Here is a 22,956-nt window from a genome sequence, read left to right on the forward strand (position 1 = left end):
TTGAGTGATTCCGTTTGGGATCCATACCTAGCAATATACAAAAAATACGACTATTTGAAAACAGTTCCATTTTTGCAAAACAAAAATTAAAACAAGTCTATACTTTTAAACACGTGTATCGACTTATTTCGTTTAGAATAGTGTATTCTGCCGCAAAAGAGCGTAAACAGATTTTATCATTGGCTTGTTTTTGTACTCGATTCATGCGACACATTCCACTATTCTCTTTCACTTCCCGCCAAAGCAACAACAGAGTTCAATGAGAACACACGATTCAAACAGCCCGGAATTGGTATCGTCCATTGTGCAGCTTCCCGGTGAGCTCAAGTTGAACGCGCTTGAAAAGAAAGGAAAAGCGCTATTAGACCGGGCGACCGCACCGGCTCGGCGACGACGCGACGTCTGATAGCTAATCCAAAACAGGGGAAATTACACTCAGATGTACAGTTAATGCCCGCTATGATTATGGAGCATTTTGAATGTCCATTTCCGGTTCGTGCATCTCCGCCGTCATGACCTGCTTTGATGGAAGTTAACTTTTCCTCACCGGAACGCATTCTGACTATGCGGGTTGCACTGTTCGAGAGCCAGCCAGAAGCGTCATCATCCGGCCACGTGCTTCTCTCACAGTTGTTTCGCGCGCTCGCAGCATCCGGGAAAATGCTATTTTCAAATAAATAACGGAAAACCCACATTACAAGGTCGTCGGTTCCTGTACTCGCAGTCCACACACGGTAGATTTATTTGCTGCAAGCGTAAATAAGGTACACCTCGTCCTTTTTTTACGTCCATGCTTGGCTAAGCGACAAAAAATTCTACCGCTAAGACAATGAGCAAACTCAACAGTTATATATTTTTTAAAACGTCTTCATGATTAGGAGAAGTGTACAAAAATATAAAAATGTGTATTTTGATCATTATTTTGCCGGTAGAAATTTTTTTCGCTAAGCCAATAGTGGACGTAAAACAAGGTTTAGGTGTATACGGTGTTTCTCGCACGCACGCAAAAAGTAGATCATTTCGCGCTTGCAGTGCCGGAAGTTGAACCACAGCAACCAACCCAGAGCGCCAGGTCGAACAGGTAGCACGCAGCATGTGGATTTGGTGGGTATCCCGCGGGGCAAAGCGGTGGTTCAACGGGCGTAGAGCACATTGACGCAGTAGGTGTAATCCAATCTTTAGCCACAAACTGTGTATATAAAAAATCTAGAAAAAATCTATTATTTCTGAAAAAAAAATAGGAAAAAAGTTTCCCTACTTCCCAGATCTTTCAAGTTTAACTATCCTTTAAACTGGATGGGATGGGATACTTCCGCAATGAACCCTTTTCTAATTGATTCATCGTCAATGCCACCACCTTTTGAAAAGCGTTGTGTAGAGATCCGTTTTCAGGTCTTATTTTGCATGGTGGACATCGAAGCAACCGGATTAAAATAATTAGATTACATCTGTACCGCAAACCCAGCTGTTTTCCTCTGAATGACGGCGAGTCAGGCACAACGGCATAACAATAGTGACGACATCATCGTAGTCCCATGATGAGGCCGCGCGATCGACGACGATGACGACGGAAGGCATGGGAAACTGCCAACTCCATATGTACTACGCTCTTCCCGAGTGCGAACGGGAGGGGCTTCGAAAGGATTTCCGTTTTATTTTTGTATGTTTTTCTTCGTTCGCAGGGGAATGGCGTTGGATCCAGCAGACGACTGCTCACAGCACAGCGTTCCATGAAGGTAGGTGAGATCGGGGTAATACGAACCTCCTTATTAAGTAATGATACTATTTTAGCCATAAAATACATACTAAGTAATCGTGATACCGGTCTTAGTTGCCGTTATACAAAGGTTTTGTTTTATGCGGTAGAAATATCACTCCGAGCAACATTGTTGGAAGGATGTGTACGTGGACAAGTGGGATTCCGTTACTTTACTTCCGCGGTCTTTTTTTCTTCTTCTAAACCATAGGGGGAAATCTTATCAACAGATACCCGAACAGGAAGGCCCGGGTAGTGTGGGGTTAAGGCCGTCTTCTACAACAAAATTAAAAGCCAGGACTACTCCCTCCTCGACCCACTAAACATCATTCCTATGGTCACTAAACCCATCGGCTTTCTTCCGAACCACCAAGAAGGCATTGCTTCAGAGAGGGGCTGGTGCACATCGCACCCTCAAAGTTAGCTGCGTATCCCACAGCAACGAACATCGATGACTCGCTTTGGAGAGTCCATCACGGTAGCATGCTGGCGCTTAGCTAGTTTCCTGAGTGGTCCTCACCACTTCCTTCGTCCTCAAAAGGCGGGCAGGGTCAACCCCACGCCCTATGTCGGGGCCCGTAGCGTAGTGGCCACCCGTTCACTTCATAAGTGGATGGTCATGGGTTTGGACCCAGCCCCGGCACTTGCGCAATTTTTCGTCAGTTGCTCTTCCCTCCGAGAGCGGATGACACCTGACCCTCTTCTGAGCATATGCTCTAATGGACCCGGAAACTTTTATATTGGCTAACGGCAACTCGTAATGGACCCATAATCGGACTGGAAAAGGAACAACAGCCACACATCAACATCCTCGTGCTCATCATTCTACCATGGACAGGGTAGCAAAGTGACAGCAGCGCAAAGGCACCAGTTCGATATAGTAGAATTAAAATAGAATACATTTAGGCGCTGTACAAAGTGTAAGTGCAGCTGCCAATTGAAATCGCTCACGCAGTGCCCTAGTGGACAAAAGAGCTGTAAATTAGGTAAAGTGGTTGAAGAATAAAAAAAACCTACGCACGCGTATCAACTGTTTTGCAGACATTAAGAACTGATGCCTATGTGCAACCAAATCTGACCTGATGAAGGCAAGGGTATCACTACCCTTCAGGCCCTATCAGCTGCACCAGAAGGTTGCTGACAGTAGGGTCTCCAACTGCCCCGGCCCTTACTGGGGACCCCTTTCCAACCGCTAGCTCGGGTCTAACCCAGCAGTCCGAGGCCACAACAATAACGCTACCAAGACTTCCTCTTCGCGGCAACTTAATCGCTGTATCGACCGCAGGGCATCGGTATGACCTACGAAGCCGATTCCGAACCCCTGGACCACCTCTTGTACCGTATCTGAACTAGACATTCTCCGAGTCCACGCGCCACCTCATCTGTAGCTCCAAGGCGATGTGGGTGATAGCCGTTGAAACGGCATTCCAGCCAAACGCATCCCTTCACATCCTCTGGACAAGATTGTCCGGAGTTGTGTCCTCCCCGCATGTGACAAGCATACGGTCACGCATTGTGCGAAAACGCGGGCACACGAACAAAATGTGTTCCACCGTTTCCTCTAAACCAGCACAAACTGGACATTTGGGAGAACCCGCATGCCGGAAACGGTGTATATACTGTCGGATGCAACCATGGCCTGAAAGGACCGGTGTCAGGTGGGATGTTACTTCCCCATGGCGCCTTTTAATCCATAACTGTCTAACCTTGGTATCAACCTATTGGTCCACCTTCTTTTGGTGGAGCTGTCCCACGCGCGCTGCCATTTGACCATGGAGGCCATCCTGGCAGTCCTGCGTATGCCTCTTGTGCCACGCATTTCGAAGCACTCCATGTCCTCCCTGATAAGGATGCCGATAGGCACCATTCCAGTGATGACGCAGTGACCCTCAGGCACATAAGCAGTACTTTCCAGCTTACCACGGTAGGTTTCGGTACTGAGCGCAGTGCCTCACGCCGGGCGGCCATACCTTAATATGGACGTAGCGACACTAGCCAGAAGCTTGCGCTTACTGGCGTACGCCGCAGAGCTATTGGACATCATCCGGGGCAGTGCTACTATAGCTGTGGCGGCTCTTTTACAGGCGTAATCAACGTGGCTACCGAAGGTGAGCTTATCGTCGATCATTACGCCCAAGTGTTTGACGGAGCGCTTCGACGTGATAGTGCATTCGCCTACACTGATCACCGCTTGCTGCTCCGGTTGTTCACAACCATTACCTCAGTTTTGTGGTGAGCCAACTCCAATTTCCTGGACCTCATCCACGCCTCCACAACCTTGATCGAGTGGGTGGTAGTCAACTGTACTTGTTCGATCGACTCACCGTAGATTTCGAGCGTAATGCCGTCAGCAAAGCCGAACATCTCCACTCCCACTGAGAACTCTAACCCTAACACTTCGTCGTACATGATCTCCCGATTCGTATTTGTACTTCAAAGAGTATGGCGGGCCGACCAACAGCAAGTTGGGCAGGCCCCCTTACTTTCAAGGAGCTTGAGTCCAAAGGGTAGTCGATAGTAATAGCTAGGACTCGATCTTCCAGGAGGAAAAAGACAACATAAGGCGAGTGTTCTCTGTGTTGTCCGTTGTCTAATGTATGTAAAATGTGTTCAGTCTGTGCAGGCTTTGGCTGAAGATGGTGTGAATTGTCTTTTATGTCTAACAACATTCATCATCAGGAAGTTAAGGAAGTTGACCGTTTTACCCCAACAGCTCATATTTATTGAAGCGATTCTCTATTTGTGCATTTGCCCTCGCCTACTTCAGCTTCCCATCACCGCATCGGGACGAAAGAGTGTCAAGCCATGAGCGCTAAAAGAAAATCATCAACAACTCAGTTGGCACTGGAGGAGCGCCAGCTAGTGCGCTGGTGTGTGGTGCGGTGCGGTTCCTTCGATGTCCATATTGGTAGCCAAAATATGAATGCCGGAAAGAGTTTTCCCGCGCGATCGTCATCACCGATGTTGTTGATGGCGCCTTCATCCCGTCTTGTCGTCAGACTTCAGAACTGCATTGGAACAACCATCCGAATTTGTTACATTATAACGCTCTGTATTTGAGCTGGATGTTCGATGGAAGCGATATTTTGATGGAAATTCTACGGATGTCACGCTGTCAGAGTGTCATGTTTGGTCTGCAAAGTGCATGCTATTTTTGGTTCGAATGTTCTGAAGAACGACATAGAGAGCTTAGTTGCGTATAAAACAGCACGTGCGTTTGTTGTATTCGTAGTGTGCTGATTGATAAGTGAATAGGAATTATTTTTAATTTTTAATTTTTATATTTCAGCTTTAATTTTTTTGATTCATATGTAATCAAGCATACTGCATATTACGTCCCGTTCATGGAATGTATTTCACTTTTGTTCCTATGTGGGAGGCAATAAGAAGACATAAACCGGTCATCAATTTCGGATGATTATAAAAGGATAACCTAAGAAGCTAGATACACGACGTAATGCCAATAAAAAAACGTCCGGGAAGTGACGCTTCTTAATAGGATAATTAAATAACTATGTATCGACCTGCTTTTGACTGTATCTACCAGGAAGGAAGATCACCACAGTAGCTCCAGTAATGACGTTCTACGAACAACCGACGCTATGTAGGTGTAGATATAAGCGAAGAAATTACATCCGGTAGACGATCGGAAGAGATGAAGCTGAAGCACATACGTGGTTTGCTGGAATGGATGTGAGCAGATTGATTCACTAGGGTCACAGGCCCACAAACTTGACGCTTACTTGGAAGGAGTTTTGAATCTTGAGTAATCCTTTTCCTTTTTTCTAGGTTTTTATCTATGTAATTTCCATTTAACAGAGCACCGACCAATAACGATCGAGTTCATTCTTGCACCTTGCCAAATTTCAAATGGCAATTTGGTATCAGTTATTAATTTATACACAGATCGAAAAGATAGTGTAAATTTATGTGACATATAATGCAAATGATTGGAGCGTGGGATTACACAGAAGCTTACATGACATGTCATGTAAATCTCATGAAATATCATGTAAACTTCCATTATATGTCATGTAATTCAGCATGACTCAGAGTTTTTTCATGACAAATAACACAAATTTACATGATATATCATGTAAACCATCATAACTGGAATTTTACATGACTAAAATGAAGTTTACATGACGTGTACTGTCCTGAATCGCATATCTGTCCCATTTGCATAGGAAATCCAGCAAAGATGGGACTGATATGCGATTCACGGCAGTGTAAACCTCATTATTTTTATCTGTGTAGATTAGCTTTCATGCCTTGTATAACTATTGTGAAAGAACTATAATTTCCTTAAAACAATAAGATCTTACCGTCCGTTCTTCAGAAGGAGCGGCTCACAACAACGTCCGATCCCCATGTTAGGGGCGGCTGATCAACGTCCGAGTGCCATGGAATGACTCTAAGCTCTAAGCTAATTGGTTTCTTCTTCTTCTTCTTCTTCATTTTTTTCTGGCCAACTAGCACCGTGCGGCACCAGTTGTGTTTTACGTTGGCTGGGTCTAGGAGCCTTAAATTCCGACCTACGGCTTTACTTCCTATACGAGGGAAGGCGTGATCACGGATTTTATGTCTCAGAAAATCCCTTCGGCGTCGACGGGAATTGAACCCGGACCGACTGGGGTGAGAGGCAACCACGCTTACCACTACACCACCGACGCCGACGCTAATTGGTTTCAGACCCTACGAGCCAGCCGTAAAAACCATTGTAACAGAAAATCAACAACAGAATAACACGAACCGAGACCAACGACACCGACTCCAGCGAACAAAAAGAACTTGCCGATCTACTGAAGGTCCACGGGTTCGGCATCGTAGCGCTGCAGGTGTGTTGGACAGGATCCGTGGTGCGAACGTTTAGAGGTAATCATACCATCTACCAGAGTTGCGGCAACACACGTGAACTGGGAACAGCATTTATCGTGATGAGCAACATCAAGCCCGTGCTCAAGGGGGGGGAGGGGGTGGTGTGTTTGAAAAAAAACCCCTCCCTTGGCATTGTACAGGTTGAGGATCGAGGGCTGATTCTTCAACCTCAGCCTAATAAACGTGCACAGCCCTCACTCCGAAAGCACTGATGATGCCAAAGACGCATTTTTCATGCAGATCGACGCGCGAGTACAACCGCAGTCAAAGACACGCCATCAAGATCATCATAGTGTAACCTAAATGCTCAGGTAGGCCAGGAGGAGGAATTCAGACCGACGATTGGAAAGTACAGCGCCCACCAGCTGGTGAACGAAAACGGCTTACGACTCATTGATTTCCCCGCTTCCAAAAACATGGTCATACGTAGCACCTTTTCCAACACAGCCTCCCCTATCAGTACACCTTGAGATAACTACAGCAGACGGAATCGCAAATTGACCACGTCCTGATTGACCAACGGCACTTTTCCGACATACTCGATGTTAGGACCTATCGTGGCGTTAACATCGACTCCGATCTATCTATAGTGCTGATGGTCAAACTGCGTTCAAAACTTTCCGTCATCAATAATGTTACGCTACTGGCGACCGCTACAGTAGAACCAAGAGCGACTGATGCAACCGGATGTCGCCTCAGCATACGCGCAGAATCTCGAGGCAGCGTTGCCAGACGAGAGCGAGCAAGAGGTGGGCCCTCTACAGGACTGCTGGAGAACAGTAAAAGCAGCCATCAACGACGCTGCCGAGAGCACCATCGGGTACGTTGAAAGAAGTCGACAAAACGAATGGTTCGAGGAGGAGTGCAGAGCGATTTTGGAGGAGAATAACGCAGCACGGGCAGTAATGCTGCAGCAAGGAATACGCCAGAACGTGGAACGTTACAAATAGAAGCGGAAACAGCAGATCCGCCTCTTTCGGCGGAAAAAGCGCCGCATGGAAGAAGCGGAGTGCGAAGAAATGGAACTGCTGTGCCGTTCCCATGAAACACGTAACGGCCGCGAGCCGAAATATGCAGGGATAAGGACGGAGGCCTCTTGACGGACGGACTTGAGGTGTTCGAAAGGTGGCAGCAGCACTTCGATGAGCTCCTGAATGGCGTGGAGGACGTAGGCACGGGAGACCACGACAACGAAGGAAACGACTACGTCAATGGAACAGAGGACGGAAATGAGCCAACTCCCACGCTGAGGGAAGTTAAAGATGCCATTCACCAGCTTACAACCAACAAAGCAGCTGGTAAGGGTGGTATCACAGCTGAACTGATCAAGATGGGTCCAGAAAAGTAGGCCACCTGCGATTTAAACGGCTACGCAGTCTTGTAATTTGGGAAAACGAGGTTTATTATTTGCCCAACGTTTCGACACTGGGGTTTTGTGTCATCAACCCCAGTGTCGAAACGTCGGGCAAATAATAAACCTCGTTTTCCCAAATTACAAGACTGCGTAGCCGTTTAAATCGTAGATTAAAACCCTCAGTCGATCCTCCAGAAGAGTAGGCCACCTGTTTTCACCGATTCATAGTCAGGATCTGGGAAAACGAACAGCTACCGGAGGACTGGAAGAAAGTAGTAATCTGACGACCATTTGGAATGTGAGAACTTCAGAGCGATCACCATTTTGAATGCTGCCTACAAAGTCTCACATCTCAGATCATCTTCCGTCGTCAGTCACCTAGCAAATAAGCTCGTAGGAAGTTATCATACCGGTTACTTTGACGGCCGGTCGACAACAGAACAGATCTTCGCCGTATGGCAAATTCACCAGATATGCCGTGAATACGCATCACTTGTTCATCGACTGTAAGGCGGTATACAGCAGGACGCTAATGAGACCTGTGGTCCTCTATGGACAAAGCTTCGAGGAGGACCTGCGAGCACTAAGAGTGATCGAGGAACGAGTACTAAAAGTGATCTATGGCGGCTTGTAGGAAATTTGTGTGTGTTGGCGAAGAATGAACTACGAGATTGCTGCACTCTACGGTGAACTTAACATCCTGAAAATGGCTTAAGCTGTACGAATACGTAGCTAGGGCATGATGCAAGAATCTCGGAGAACAATCCTGGTATTTGCTAATGAGCCAAGTTGACACAAAAAGGCGTAGAGACCACGCTAGGTGGACCAGCTCTGGCGAGCTTTGGGTATAATCGACGTTGCACAGCTGCAGTTACAAACCGAGCCAACGGCGTAGCCAGATTTTTCTTTTTTCTTGCTCACTCTCCTAAACAAACACGAGAAAGAGAAGGATGTAGAGAGGAGTCATTCGCCCCAGGTTGCATCCCGCTTTTTCTCGTGCTTGATTAGGAGAATGAGCAAGAAAAAAGAAAAAGCTTGCTACGCCGTTGAACCGAGCGTCATGGCGGCAAATTGTCTATTATATTTTATCAGAATTTGGTGTAGAATTAAATGAATGATTGGTTTTAGTAAACGTCTCAAATCTCTCTTCAGATAACGAACAAGTAATTCTGGCTTAAGATGAATAAATGTCAAAGCTACACTCCAAAATTCCGTTGAAATTAGATTTGTGCTCTTGAATTGTGGCTTTATTATACGAAAAAAATAGGGTTTTCCTGTATTATCGTCGGGATGCAAATAGCTACCATCTTTGCTATCATCCGCCTATGGTGTCACTAAAATAAGATCATCCCAGTATTATTGGGGCATGTGTACCAAGATGTTAGTTGCGCTATGCTGATGATGCCCGGTCAACCATTTCACAAATTTCGTTAAAGTTCTTTACCAAAATATAAAGAATAACGTCGACTATTCTTTACTGATTATTACTTTACATATATTCAAACAACTTCATCGATCGATAACGAAACTTGAAAAATGTCCTTTATCGGTCAAAAGATAAAAACCTTTACCGAAACGTAACTTAATTTCGTTAAATTTCATGTTGTCGCTTGAACTTTGGTTTTCTTCGTGAATATTTATCGGAACATATTCAATTTCCGATATCAACGTAACTTTGCATATTGATATCGAAGAACAAAGATTAGTCACGACACTCCTTTACCGTTCTGTTCGGTATCGTTGGGTGAAACTGAGTAAAGGTGTTCTGATATCTCATATGACAGGAGCAATGTTTTGGTTTTGCTCGAATTAGAAAAAAATAAAATGAAACCAAGGATAAATCAAGATGGTTACTCCTTGGATTTCTCCGAGCTCGAAAATACAATGGAAAATGCTTCCTAGGTCCGGATTAGGCCACAGCTCACCGGATTGCTCCCCGGGACAGCAACATCAGTAGAAATACATATTGGTAGGTATTCTGGTCGTTTTATTGGCAGTAGGACGCCACCCCCGTGTTGCGTTATTTCCGTTCACCGGCAAAACTCACTCCGTTCGGGAACCCTGTGAAAGATCCGAACTTTATTTGATTATAATTATGTTTTATTTGATTAATTATGGTTTCTCAATATGATGTTTATTCAGTTCGTCAAAGCCGGATACATTTTTTAATAATTCTGTTGTGGCTTTGGAAACTGCTAAAGGCTAGTAATTTTTTGGGTATTTGAATGCATTTGGCCACCCATAATCATTGTAATACCGTGTGACTCAGTAAGTAACTATATAAACATAACATCTCCCAGTTCCTATAAATGTAAGTTCAATTCCCAATTTAGGAAATGATTACAAAAAAAAAATCAAAACATAAACATGAACAGGAAGAGTGGGTGGTGGGTGAGGTGGCTTTTTTTAGCTTTTTTGAATGATTATGACAGGTCGGTAAAGTAGAACCCACTATTTTTAATATCGATGTGTCGTCAAAAATATTTATCAATCGATATCGAAGTAACTTGGTTGTTATTTAAATTTCTTTATGAAACGATGTCGATCGCTATCGATTTTCGGTATGAACGTCTTTAAAGGTCGTTATAAAGAAATGTAAAGATTTTTAAAGAAATGGTTGATCGGGTGGGGTCCCGGCCGGACGCCCATAATCTCACATCGTGCACAACAATAGTGCTTGCGTAGCGTCGGTGGTCGATTTGTGTATGCCGGGCTCCCGACTGCGTCTCAGATACCTACCAACCAGCCAAGCATATGCGGTTGGCGGCGGATGGCGATGATGTGTTATGGAAGTGAATCAACAAACAATCCGGACGAAATAAAACTGAAACGTAGAAGAAACCCTACTATGGCTTGCGTAGCTTTCCGCCCGCGTTTGCTATTCGTAGGTATAGGCCACACAAAAAACGACGGGATCGTATAAACAAACTCGATACTGCGAAAAGTGCGGTAGTTTCGGAAATTAATAATAGATTTCCTGCTCATTAAAAAGTGGTTATGGGATCACCTAGAAGCAAAACGAAAGAATGAGCAGATGATGACTAGCCAAATTTTGTCTATTGGGATTGTTGCTTCTTTGTCACGGTCGGTTGATCAGTGAGGGGTCTCGTCAAATTGAGTTTCAAAGCTCCTCAAGAAACTTGGTACTTTAATATTATAAAAAAAAAACACGACGAAAACTATCATGCGACACTGTAAATTCACGAGATGAATCAGCCTGGGGTTGAATATCTCGAAAATAAAGATGAATAATAACATTACCAACAATACAATCGCTACCCACCAGCATCATCCACGCGATCATCCATCTTGACGCACATGTTTGCCTGTGGATCGGAAGTCGATTTTCCCAACATTCGGAGGAAATTCAACAATGTGGGAAACAAATTTTCTCCGCACGCTACATCCGCAATCAAAGAGTCAACCGCCGCCACTGCACTGTGTGCTGTGCTACCCCCCAGCAGACGACGACGACGCGACGATGACGACGACATAATGATCGTAGCGCGGCGGCACCATGCATAGAACCTCAGGTCGGTCGCGGTGCGGAGAAGAGAAACTTTGAAAAACACAACACCAAGCGAAAAGGCGGGCGCATAGAACGAAAGGAAACAAAAAATACAAGCGGAACGCCATATGACGGATGATTGTTTCCTTGGCTGCTCAGCGGCCTATGCCACCACCGTCTTCGGTCATCCGACAGACGATTAAGGTGCTTCTTTCCGCTCGATGATAGTGACAACTACCGCGACACGTATTGGTTCACTGGATTAGGGCTACGATTTTCTTTAGGTACCTACCTAATGGATTTGTAAGTTACTCACATTCAAAATTAGATTTCATGGGTTTGCCAAAATTCAACATGACCATGCTGAGGGTGACGGTTCGATTCCCGATCGGGCCAGGAAATTTTCGTAATGGAAATTCCTTGGACATGGAGAATCTTTGTGCCTGCCATACGATACGCAAATGCAAAATGGTCATGGCAGAAGAAGCTCTCAGTTAATAATTGTGGACAATCGCTACAATAAACATCAAATATGGTAAATTTTATCGAATAAGCGGTTTTCATAAACTAGGTACGAGGGAAGAGGAACCATCGCAGCTGGGCTTCTACCTTGGGTACTTTTCTGCTGTAACTAAATCAATTTTGAACCAATTGACCTAATTTTTGGAGCGCGCTGAGATACGTATGGCATAACAAAAATTTCTAGCCATGTCCAAAATTTCCAGTCAATTTGTTTGGAATTAATTGATTGAGTTATATCCAAAAAGTGTTCAAAATACCAGCCACTGCTCAAGTAGCACTGTAATCTACCAACAGTAAACCTGGAAGCATGGTTCCGGCCAAAATCTATGCGCTGCAATTCTCAATGGCAAAACTATGCATTGCAGGAATAATAACACATGGAACGTAAAAGCAAATTGTTTGAGTCATGTATGTATGGCGTTTCTTGAAAGATATGTGACGCGCTTATGGAAAACTTTTGTTCAAGTTACATTTTCAGCAAAATACGTTTGACGATTGTCTAGATTTGTGCTCGAGAAAATTGTACTCCAGTACTATGTACTCCAAATACCTTGTCCTTAAGCAAATATCAATGCGTCCGGCACATAGAAGGAATGAAGGACTTTTTTCGGCGTAAGAATTCATTTCGAGATTCCTCTATGAGTTCTTTCAGAGGTGCCCAAAAAGCTCTTGTTGGGATTCTTCCAGGAGTTCCTTCCGTGATTTCTCCAAAAAATTCTCCCCCGATTTCTCCAGAAATTTCTCCCAAGAGTTCTCTACCCGGGACTCCTTCAGGTATGCCTCCTGGAATTATTCCGAGGTTCATCCTGAAATTATTGTCTGTATTCCATTTTTCCAGAGATTCCTCCTGGAATTCCGTTTGAAGTTGCTCCAGGAACTCCTCCAGGGATTCCTCTATAGATATATCTCTTCCGGTATTCCTCCAGGATTTTTCCTTTACGGAATTTTTTACAGACATTCTTTTCGAGATCTCTCCAGGAATTCTTTCCAGTATTTTCTGAGGAATTCCTTCCAAGATTCCTCCAGGAGTAGTTTTCAAGATTTCTCCAAGAATTTCGTCCGGAATTCTCCCAAGAGTTCTTCAGAAACATCTTCTGGGATTTTACTGAAGCTATTTCATAGATTTCCCCAATAGTTTCAGTTTAGAGCTAAATCTACAATATATAAAAAAATTATACCGGGATTTTGGATGTGTTGTGTACTAAATTTCATTCGTAAATAACTTCATTGACTTTTGCTGGATTTTCGATGCGTTACATCGGGTGTAGTAAGTGTATCAGTAGGTCAGCTCCAGCGGCAAGTTGTGGTAGGTACAGGGGATACTCAAAATAACTGGGGCAGGTAAAATTTTAACTTTTCAAAAAATGTTCAACTAGCTGTAAGTTTTTAAAAAGAGCATCAAATATTCTCAAATTTTTCCTGTAAATTCTTCAACTAGTCGTGTATCAGTGGTCCAAATTTGGAAAACATCGGGCTATTCTTCACGAAGTTAGAAAGATTATAGAAAAGGGTATAATTATCCGATAGCCAACTTTGAGCTGTTATATCTCCGGGTTCAATGAACCGAATGCAGTGGCGTAGCCAGAAATTTACTCTGGGAGGGGTTTTCGGTGATCAATGATACTTTTTTGTTATTTGACTATTACATTTCATAAACAGCTGTGTATAATGAGGACATATACATCCATTTTCCGTCATGGTGGCAAAATGGCGGCGCAGCCGAAAATTTTTTTCGCCAAAAAATTTGTTTCGAAAATCCTCCCCGTGGCTACGCCAGTGACCGAATGCAATGAAATTTAGATCATTTATGACTAATGTAATGAACCTTGAAAAACATTTAACTTAATTAGAAATTATGAATAAGAAAAAAGTTATGGCGAATTCATTTATTCTATGTTTTTTTTAAATAAATTTATCTATTTTTCATATGCATCCCTTTACTTTTTCAATTTAATGCCGGCCATTTGGTTGTTTTGCTTCGAAACATAAATATATTCATGTCAGTTAGAGGGAATTTAAATAAACAATAATTAATATCTCGAATTTTGAATCGATGATGAAATTTTCGATAAATTGGTGTTATATTAGAAAAATAATCTAATCGTTATAATTTTCTTTCGTGTAAAGAATTTTAAGCTTAGTCAAATGTTTTCAATAGCTCATTATATTAGTCATGAATGATCAAAATTCCATTACATTCGGTTTGTTGAATCCGGAGGTATAACAGCTCAACGTTGGCTATCGGATAATTATACCTTTTCCTAGAATCTTTCTAACAATGTGTTGAATAGCCCGAACTTTTCCAATTTTGGATCACTGATACGCAACTAGTTGATGAACTTACTGTAAAAATTTGAGAATATTTTATGCCCTTTTCGAAAAATTACAGCTAGTTGAACATTTTTTGAAAAGTGAAAATTTTACCTGTCCCAGTTATTTTGAGTATCCCCTGTATGAGTCAGCCAATCCGTCTTAAAGACTCTCCGACTCAACTGCCTTAGGGTCGGCACGCTTCCCGTAAATCTAACGCGGGACAGGGAATTTTAGCACAAGACATAAGAATATCTCAAGTTCATTCATTTTTCAACTCCCACTTTATTTCCTACCTTTCCCGGCTTCTCCTTATCCTTCACTTTCTTCCACTTTCTGACTCACTAATCTGATCTTTTCTTTTTCTCTTCGGAGCCCCTTTGCTCTACACCAACCACGTGACTTCGTGTTCTTCACGGCCTGGTAATGGTCGCCGATGTCCTCCTCTCGTTCTTCACGGCTTTGGCCTCGTGTGGCCACTTTCTGCTTCCACGATGGCTCTAGAGGTTTTCGCTGCAGCTATCTGGGACCTTCCTACGCGTGCTAGGCTACCGATATTGGCGGATCGGTCTTCGGCCAACAACGATGCCGAAATTCGCCCGGAATGGGGCACTAAGATGACGTAGAGCTGATAATTGCAATCTGGTGGTTCCACTAATACTTGACTTTTCATGCTTCATAAATTTTTGGTTTTCGAACTTTGGTCAGATCTGATCCACAGACAAACAGAAGTAACACCTTGAACGATTTTCATGGAAATCCATCGCCCAGTCCACACTACCATCACCTGGTGGAAAAGTTGCACGAATCACTGTGTTTTTTGGAATATCGTCAACAGAAGGTGCTAGTCAAGGATGGGAACACTCACTTGCAAAGAGTTACACTCACTTGCTGTTTTCTCAGGTCAGAAGCGTGCAATCGAGAAACAATGTATGGACGACTTTTGCCTTGTAGTTTTGGCTAAAAATTTGCCGAATAGTGTAGGGGTCGCACACAAATCCCAAAGTGACGAGGGAGCTGTGAAGGCAACTCTCCACGAGGTGAATGTAAATTACACTCACCTCGTGGAGAGTCGCTTTCACAGCTCTGTCACGACTTTAGGATGTGTGTGCGGACCCTACTCTATTCGGCAAACTTTTAGACAAAACCACAAGGCAAAAATCGTCCATATATCGTTTCTTGATTGCACGCTTCTGAGCTGAGAAAACAGCAAGTGAGTGTAACTCTTTGCAAGTGAGTATTCCCATCCCTGGTGCTAGTGTGAAACGTCAAACGCATAGAAAAACGATGCGCGCGCCTCTGGTTGTGAAAGCCACAACTATGAAAATTTAAAATGATCGTAAAAAGCGTGGTCGATGGAAATTTCGCAAGTGTTACGTCTGTTTGTCTGTGATATAACTTTCAATCGAAATTTCGTATAAAACAAACACTATTTCACACACTGAAGAACTTTCAGGATGCATGGTATTGTACCGGCCAAACCGTCAACAGAATCGCAAAACAAAAAGCGCACACGAAATACATGCGACGAGCAATTCAAAACACGTCTGCACGTGGCAACGCCTACTACGATCTTTCGCTAATTTCAACGTCACTTTGTCACTAAAGTGCAGCGAAATGCACTGACATCACACATTTGACGCATAACTGCTTCTTAGTTGTAAAAGCTTGTCATGTTTTGTGATTAGCGGACGAGCGAACGGCCGCTGTATTCGTCTCAAAATCATTGGAATGCATCTTCCTTCGTAAATCTGGGTCCTGGACCACTGTGCATAGACAGTGATATGGAAAGACAGTAGATCCGCCAAAGGCCATAAATTCAAAAAAATCCATGCATACAATGAAATTGCAATATCATTACAGTAAAATAAAGTATAATTACAGACAAACAGACGTAACACTTGCGAAATTTTCATCGACCACGCTTTTAACGATCATTTTAAATTTTTATAGTTGCAACTTTTCCACCAGGTGATGGTAGTGTGAACTGGGCGATGGATTTCCATGAAAATCGTTCAAGCTGTTACGTCTGTTTGTCCGTGGTATAATGTTCCAATAACTAGGTTCAATTACGACAAAACTTTTCCACCGCGCCCAATAAAGCAGATATTCTTGAGTAGAGTTAAGTGGCTACTGAATTAGATACTTTTTCAACAGATTATAACAACAGAACATTTTCAACAAGTCGTAACAAATGTTTCCCCTTCAAACGTTCTTCTACAAAAAAAAAATACCTTAAACAATAATAGGAAATTCACGAAATTTCATGAAAAAAAAAATTCATGACATTTTTTCAATTTCTTCCACTGCCGGTGTTAATTTTCGTCTATTTACATCGCCAATGGTGATTCTTTATGGAAAATTACTTATGTCGTTGATAAACTTTTCTTGCTAAGGACAGAGAAATTAGCAAATAACAAAATTAACACTTTTATGACATTTCTCATCCATGATCACGAAACACGAATTGAGCTGTAACCGTTTGCAACCAGTTTGGCGATACTCACTTTTGTATCTTCAATGTACCCAAAAACTAACATATACCTCCCAAATTTGCTGCGCTTTTTCCCAGTTTTTAACCTTCTCTGTGGTGTGATTAATCATTATGAATGTTTTAGTTATCTTGAGCAGTTATGACTACCGCCTAAAAACTAACAAATCAGTTAGTAAATGTAACTGCGAAATAATAAATTTCGGCTCCGCAAAGCAAAAAACTTGATTGAGCCTCTTTCGAATAAACTCTACAAATGCAAAATTAGGATGCAAATCCCTGATGTGGGTTATGATTTTTGCGAGAAATTGAATCGACAAAGTGAAAACGATCGGATCTTCCGATAGACTGGTTCAATTATTCAAAAATAAGTACATATGCGCGGTATGCTAGCGCGCTTCCCGTAATAACGAGGTGGTATTGCAATTAAATCATTACCCCCAATATTTGTGCCTCATTTCCCCAACAATGAGGGAGTTGAATTTCGCTTCCTCTTCTCGGACCTTTCCTGACCGATCTAGCCTAAGCCTACAAGACGGATGGAAGATGCATCACCAATAGCAACAGCAGCAGCAGCAGATTGGTTCATATTTCCCGTGCCGCCGCCGTGGCCACGCGAGAAGGGATTTCCCGTCCATCCCGTGCGCGCCGCTAGTTAATGACGAACTTCTCACACAACAGCGCGAAGAAAATTGAATTCCGTAGTCACAGGAACAGCGAGAGAGAGGAAACACATTTGGCCAGGCCAGCCAGTGGAGCAGAACTGAGAAAACCACCAATTCTCCACAGAGCGTTGTAAATTTTTAATAATTCCATCCGCTTTCTCAGCTCACGGCCGCCGACCATGGTTTCGCGCGCTGTTAGCGCGGTGTGGGGGCGAGGGAGCAGCGAAAAATTGTTGAAATGAACCCAACCCGGGTTGAGTACTGTTAGCTAAATCAGAATTCTTTCCCACTTCCACCCGGTCTAGAGCAGACAAGCCATATGCGATTAGATTCACGATGATGGTGATGATGATGGAAATGATGATGAGCTGAAAGTTGATTAGCGAAAAAAGAACGCTACCAAGATTGATGGGAAAAGCAATTTACGTGCACTTGAAAGCCACCCTCGCACGGGATTACGCCGTGAAGAAGTGATATACGAGAGAATAGGTATAGCACAGATAAACCGACGTATCACTCAGCTCATCATTATGAGCACATAATCACCCAATTACGATAATATCGCCGTGTTGCTGGTTGACCACCCACCAAATGTTCGATTTGTCCGTACGATGGCAAAGGGGATACAACGTCTGTTTATCTGTGGATATTGGTAGCCTTCGAACAATGGTTCATTGTTGCTGTAGAGACCATCAGATCTTGCAACAGCAGGTGAGATTCGGATTAAGAAATGGAACATGATAGGCAGCCGCCGGCAAATGAATGAACTCCCTGTACCATTATCAATGATATAGACCTATGCATACCTAGGTGGAGTGAAGTGAGTCGTGTGGCGCGTACGATAATAGTGGGAAATTCTCCTTCCTGTTGTCGGCTGTCTGCTGTTGCCGGTTGCCCGTTGCGTTGTTAGCTGGAGTGCATGATGATGATGATGACGGAGCCGACCGAGAGGTAGTTGAACCACTTATCTGTATACGGTGGCGGTGGCGGCGCTTCTCGCCGGTTTGCGTATTTACGTATGCCAGGTGAAATGGAATGGAACGCTAATTGGAGGAATGCATTCTGGATGTGGATAACGGGAGAGTTTTCCAATTGGGTGGTTTTGCTGTAGGTGGCTATAATTTGAGGTGCTTCTTCAAGACGTTGCGTTGCAATCGCTCTTTTAATAGCGAATTATTTGCTATTAGGTTTTATTGCAATGCTCTTTCCTTCCTTAATGGGACGAAGAACTCAAATGTTGTTTTAGCATATATACAATGCAATCAATGATTTTATTTGAAGGATTTTATTCAGAATAGCCAAAATGCTATTCTAAGCCTCCCTTATCGTTGCACCTGGTGATAACCATTGCAGACATTATCGGAAATCGACTACAAATGTGTTCTGATTGATCGACGGCGCTTTTCGACGTCAGGCGGTCACAGAGATTCTGACCATTGCTTGGTGATGATCAAGTTGTGCCCAAAACTCTCCGACATCAACAGTACACGGTACCGGCGAACACTATGGTACAACCTGAGCGACTTCAGCAACCAGATGTCGCCTCAGTTACGCGCATAATCCCGAGGCAGCGCAGCGTTGAGGACTACCAAAGTCAAAGCAGCCATAAACGACGCAAGAACTGTCGTGTAGTTGGAAAAGAGTCAACGAAAAAAAAACCCAGATTGATCCACCTAGTGGTGATAGTGCCTTTCTCGTCGAATATGTACTCATGATCTTTACGTCGACATTAGCCGATCCTGAGAACAATTAAACGCTTAATACGATTCATGTAAAATTTGATCTTCTTATGAACCCGAATTGTGCACAGTAATTTTAGACAGACACAAAAGGCGATTGGAAAAACTTTATTTAGTGTTGATGCGATCAAATTATAATTTTCCCATAAAACGTTCATTCATCCTACTTTATATTAACACCGCAGGAATTTGAAATGGTGTGATTTGATTAGATTGCTTTGGTCATGATTTTGTTCTCTTGCATATATGAAGATTTTGACATGATCTGAAATACGATGTTGAATTCGGAATTACAAGAACACGAGAGGAGCTATACCGTTGATGTCAAAGAACGAATTGTAGAACGGAATAGGGGCCACAAATTTGCTTAGGAGAAAATTCAAATTTATTACGCATTTTTCAAAGATAATTTACAAAAACAAATAAAAAACAATACTTCTGAGCTTACTTGCTTTAGTAAACTAAATTTTTTTTTAACTAAACCAATAGATTCGAAGATCTTTATAGAAAATTTAATAATCTTTCGAATGAGGGTTAAAAAGCTGTGATTAGATCGACCATTTTCATGTTATAACCAGTTTAAGCATGAGCATAGATGACCACACAATTCGTAGTTGCTACTCCGTGATTGACCAAAGCAATCGAAATTGCACAAGGAACCTATGAATAGGTGTTCAATCTATAGCCAGTTTGAGGCATGCAAGTCAAAAACATGTAAAGTTCAATTACTACGTAACGGTTGAGATTTGACCAATTGCGTAGAAATTTTTTTTCACCATTTATGATCCTCTATCAATCCTTAAAAAGTTTGCATTCACGAGCCTACCACCCTATATAGTCCGAACCTATTTGCTTGCTAACGTTCGTAAGGTTATCAAAAAAGTCGCGCTTTGCTGTGTCGCATGCATAGGTTTGGTTCAATTTCATATTTGGCCGCTTTCTGAGGGACACCCCGAACTAGTTCCGGCACTAATGTGGTCTTAGCCTACTTCCTTGATAACCAGTCACCAAGCCGTTATTTGTTGTTTCGCATACATGGGATTGGTTCTTTTTATATAAGGCCATTTCCGGTGGGATACCCGGTAACGATTCCGGAACAAGACCGGATCAGATATGGTCTGAGATTATTTTCTTGCTAACTATTCATCAGGTTATCGGAAAAGCCGCTTTTTGATGTGTCGCATACATGGACTTGGTTCACTATTAGATTCGGACACTTCCGATGGGACATCCGGAACCGGTTCCGGAACACTACCGGTTCAGATATGGTCGGAGACTAGTTTCTTGCTAACTTTTCATTAGGTTATAAAAAAGCCGCGATTTAATGTGTCGAATGCATGGGTTTGGATCACTTTCATAATTGGCCATATCCGTCGAGACATCCGAAACTGGTTCCGGAATACAGCCGACAGTTACCAATGTGGTCTGAGCCTACTTTCTTAATGATCGGCCATCAGGTTATTGGAAAAGCAGTGATTTGATGTGTCGCATGCTTGGGTTTGGTTTACTTTTATATTTGGCCACTTCCGTCGCGACCCCCGCTGCTTGATGTGACGCATGAATGGGTTATGTTCAATTTTATATTTGGCTACTTCCGGCGGGACACTCAGAACCGGTTCCGGAACACTACCGATTCAGATATGGTGTGAGACTATTTCCCTGCTCACCGTTCATCAGAGAATCGAAAATGCCGTTGTTTGATGGGTTACATGCATGGGTTTGTTGCATTTCCATGTCTGGCAACTTCCAGGGGTACCGGTCCGGAACACCTAAATGGCCATAACTCCGGAACGGCTGGATCGATTCGAACCATTTTCAATAGGAAACAATGGGACCAGATTACACGTCGAATGAACCATCGGTCATTAACCCTAAAAGGGATACCTGGGGTCCATTGGACCCCAGGCACCTTTCAGAGCTCGTCTTTCATGGAACACACTCAGCGAGGTGACGAAACTGAGGCCATGAAGGTATCCCTTTTAGGGTTAAAATCGGTTGAGGTTTATTGCCAAAAAGTGATGTGAGTTTATTTGTACACACACACATACACACATACACACACAGACATCACCTCACCTATCAAAAAGTCATTTTTGGAGTGAACATATAGCCTTTCCAGTACACTTAGTGTACGAGAAAGGCAAAAATAGACCGACGGGAAGTGAAAAACGGAGGAGAAAGCAGCGCGGGCAGTAATGCTGCAGCATGGAACCCGGCAGAACAGGCAATAATACAAACAGAAGCGGGTACAAACAGCGGGTATCTTTCGGAAGAAAAAAAAAATGCCCCCTGGAAGCGGAATGCGAGAACTGCCGTGACGTTTTCAAGAAACATGGATGTTCTTAAGAAACTCAGCCCATACTGCAACGAGTTCGTACCACGAGCCAAAATGTAGAGGGATAAGGTCGGGAGCCACTTGACGGACGAACGTGAGGGAATTGAAAAGGGAAAGTAGCACTTTGATGAACACGACAAGGTCAGTGCAGCAGAGCACGATAACGATCCAAATGCCAAACTGAGAGCAGGGATGGGAACACTGACTTGCTTCTGAGCTGAGGAAATAGCAAGTGAGTGTAACTCTTTGCAAGTGAGAGTTCCCATCTTTGCCTGAGAGAAGTTAAGGATGCCATTTTATTTTTAATTATTCATTTTTTGGAAGGCTCGGGAAGGATGTCATTAACCAGCACAAATCCAACAAATTAGCTGAGGGGTTCTAAAACTTATTCAGGTGCACTTTTCATGATAATAAAGTTTGACAACCCACTAACATTCATTTTAAAAAAGTGATTCCACTAAAACCACATTCTCGGAATTTTCGAACGGAAAATTTACTGATAGATATGTTGGTGTTTTAGTAATGAGCATGCTAATTAAATCTCCACTAAAAACTGTTTTAAAAAATCTTTTCGCAATTTCTCATCGTAATAGGCTGTTTTACCTCACGCAAACCTGACAGGAAAAGGCCTACTTTCCCACACCAAATTAACAGTGCTGTAATGGTTCATTACAGCACTGATTTGCGTTGCGTAATGAACCATTACAGCACTGTTTTCAGTTTTGGTCAACTTCTTGATGCTTTCTGGACGCAGTTTTGAAAAATTGTGACAACTGCACAGTATAACCTGTTATGTTCAGATTTTCTTAAACATGGCTGTGAACATCAGTGTGCAGTTTGATGAAAAAGTTTTGTTAAAAACTATCCTCAAGGGTAATTTATGAAATTGCAAAAAACGTTGTACGCAACTCGGTGCAGAACTCGATTTTTCCAGCACTCGTCGCAATTATCCAACTCGGCAAGCCTCGTTGGATAAATGTACGACTCGTGCTGTAAAAATCGTAATTCTGCACCTTGTTGCGTAAACTACTATTACAATATTACTTTTTGAACCAGACTATACAACCTACTGTGAATCGTACAGGGGTCGTAGCAGACTATGCGCGCGAGGGGCTGCGTTTTCAAAACTGTCACGTGTTTTCTTTGCTCCAGCTGGTGGGACTATGAGCATGCAAATTGATTTTCGGTGTTCAACGTAATGTTGAGTAGGATAATTCGCGGTTTTTTTGTGACAGTTTGTGTTAGTCCCATTTAACTGCCGGAAATCGTCTCCATTTTCACGTGATTTCTGAGTAATTTTTAGGGGTATTGCTGCTGGATGTCCGTTAGACGCAAATATAGGTCAACAATTTCGTCGCGAGAGTACTGGAATTCGTATAATTTGGTGAGTTTGTTCCA

The 22,956-nt window shown here is 43.0% G+C and overlaps 1 protein-coding gene across 2 annotated transcripts in view; it reads right to left on the reverse strand.

Moving 5' to 3' along the window:
- The window catches only part of LOC109414231 (ETS homologous factor), a 43,456-nt gene that overhangs the window by 1,393 nt on the left and 19,107 nt on the right, over positions 1–22,956 (reverse strand). Inside the window, exon 1 of one of the 2 annotated variants that reach the window (XM_019688037.3) lies at positions 11,272–11,769. The exons of the other annotated variant lie outside the window; for it this stretch is intronic. Within the exon in view, the coding sequence (XP_019543582.1) occupies positions 11,272–11,292 (21 nt within the window). The 5' untranslated portion in view covers positions 11,293–11,769. Of the gene's footprint in view, positions 1–11,271; positions 11,770–22,956 lie in introns of those variants that run through there. 2 annotated transcript variants of the gene reach the window in all.

Source organism: Aedes albopictus, chromosome 2 (genome assembly GCF_035046485.1).
Source record: "Aedes albopictus strain Foshan chromosome 2, AalbF5, whole genome shotgun sequence".
NCBI classification, from domain to species: Eukaryota; Metazoa; Arthropoda; class Insecta; order Diptera; family Culicidae; genus Aedes; species Aedes albopictus.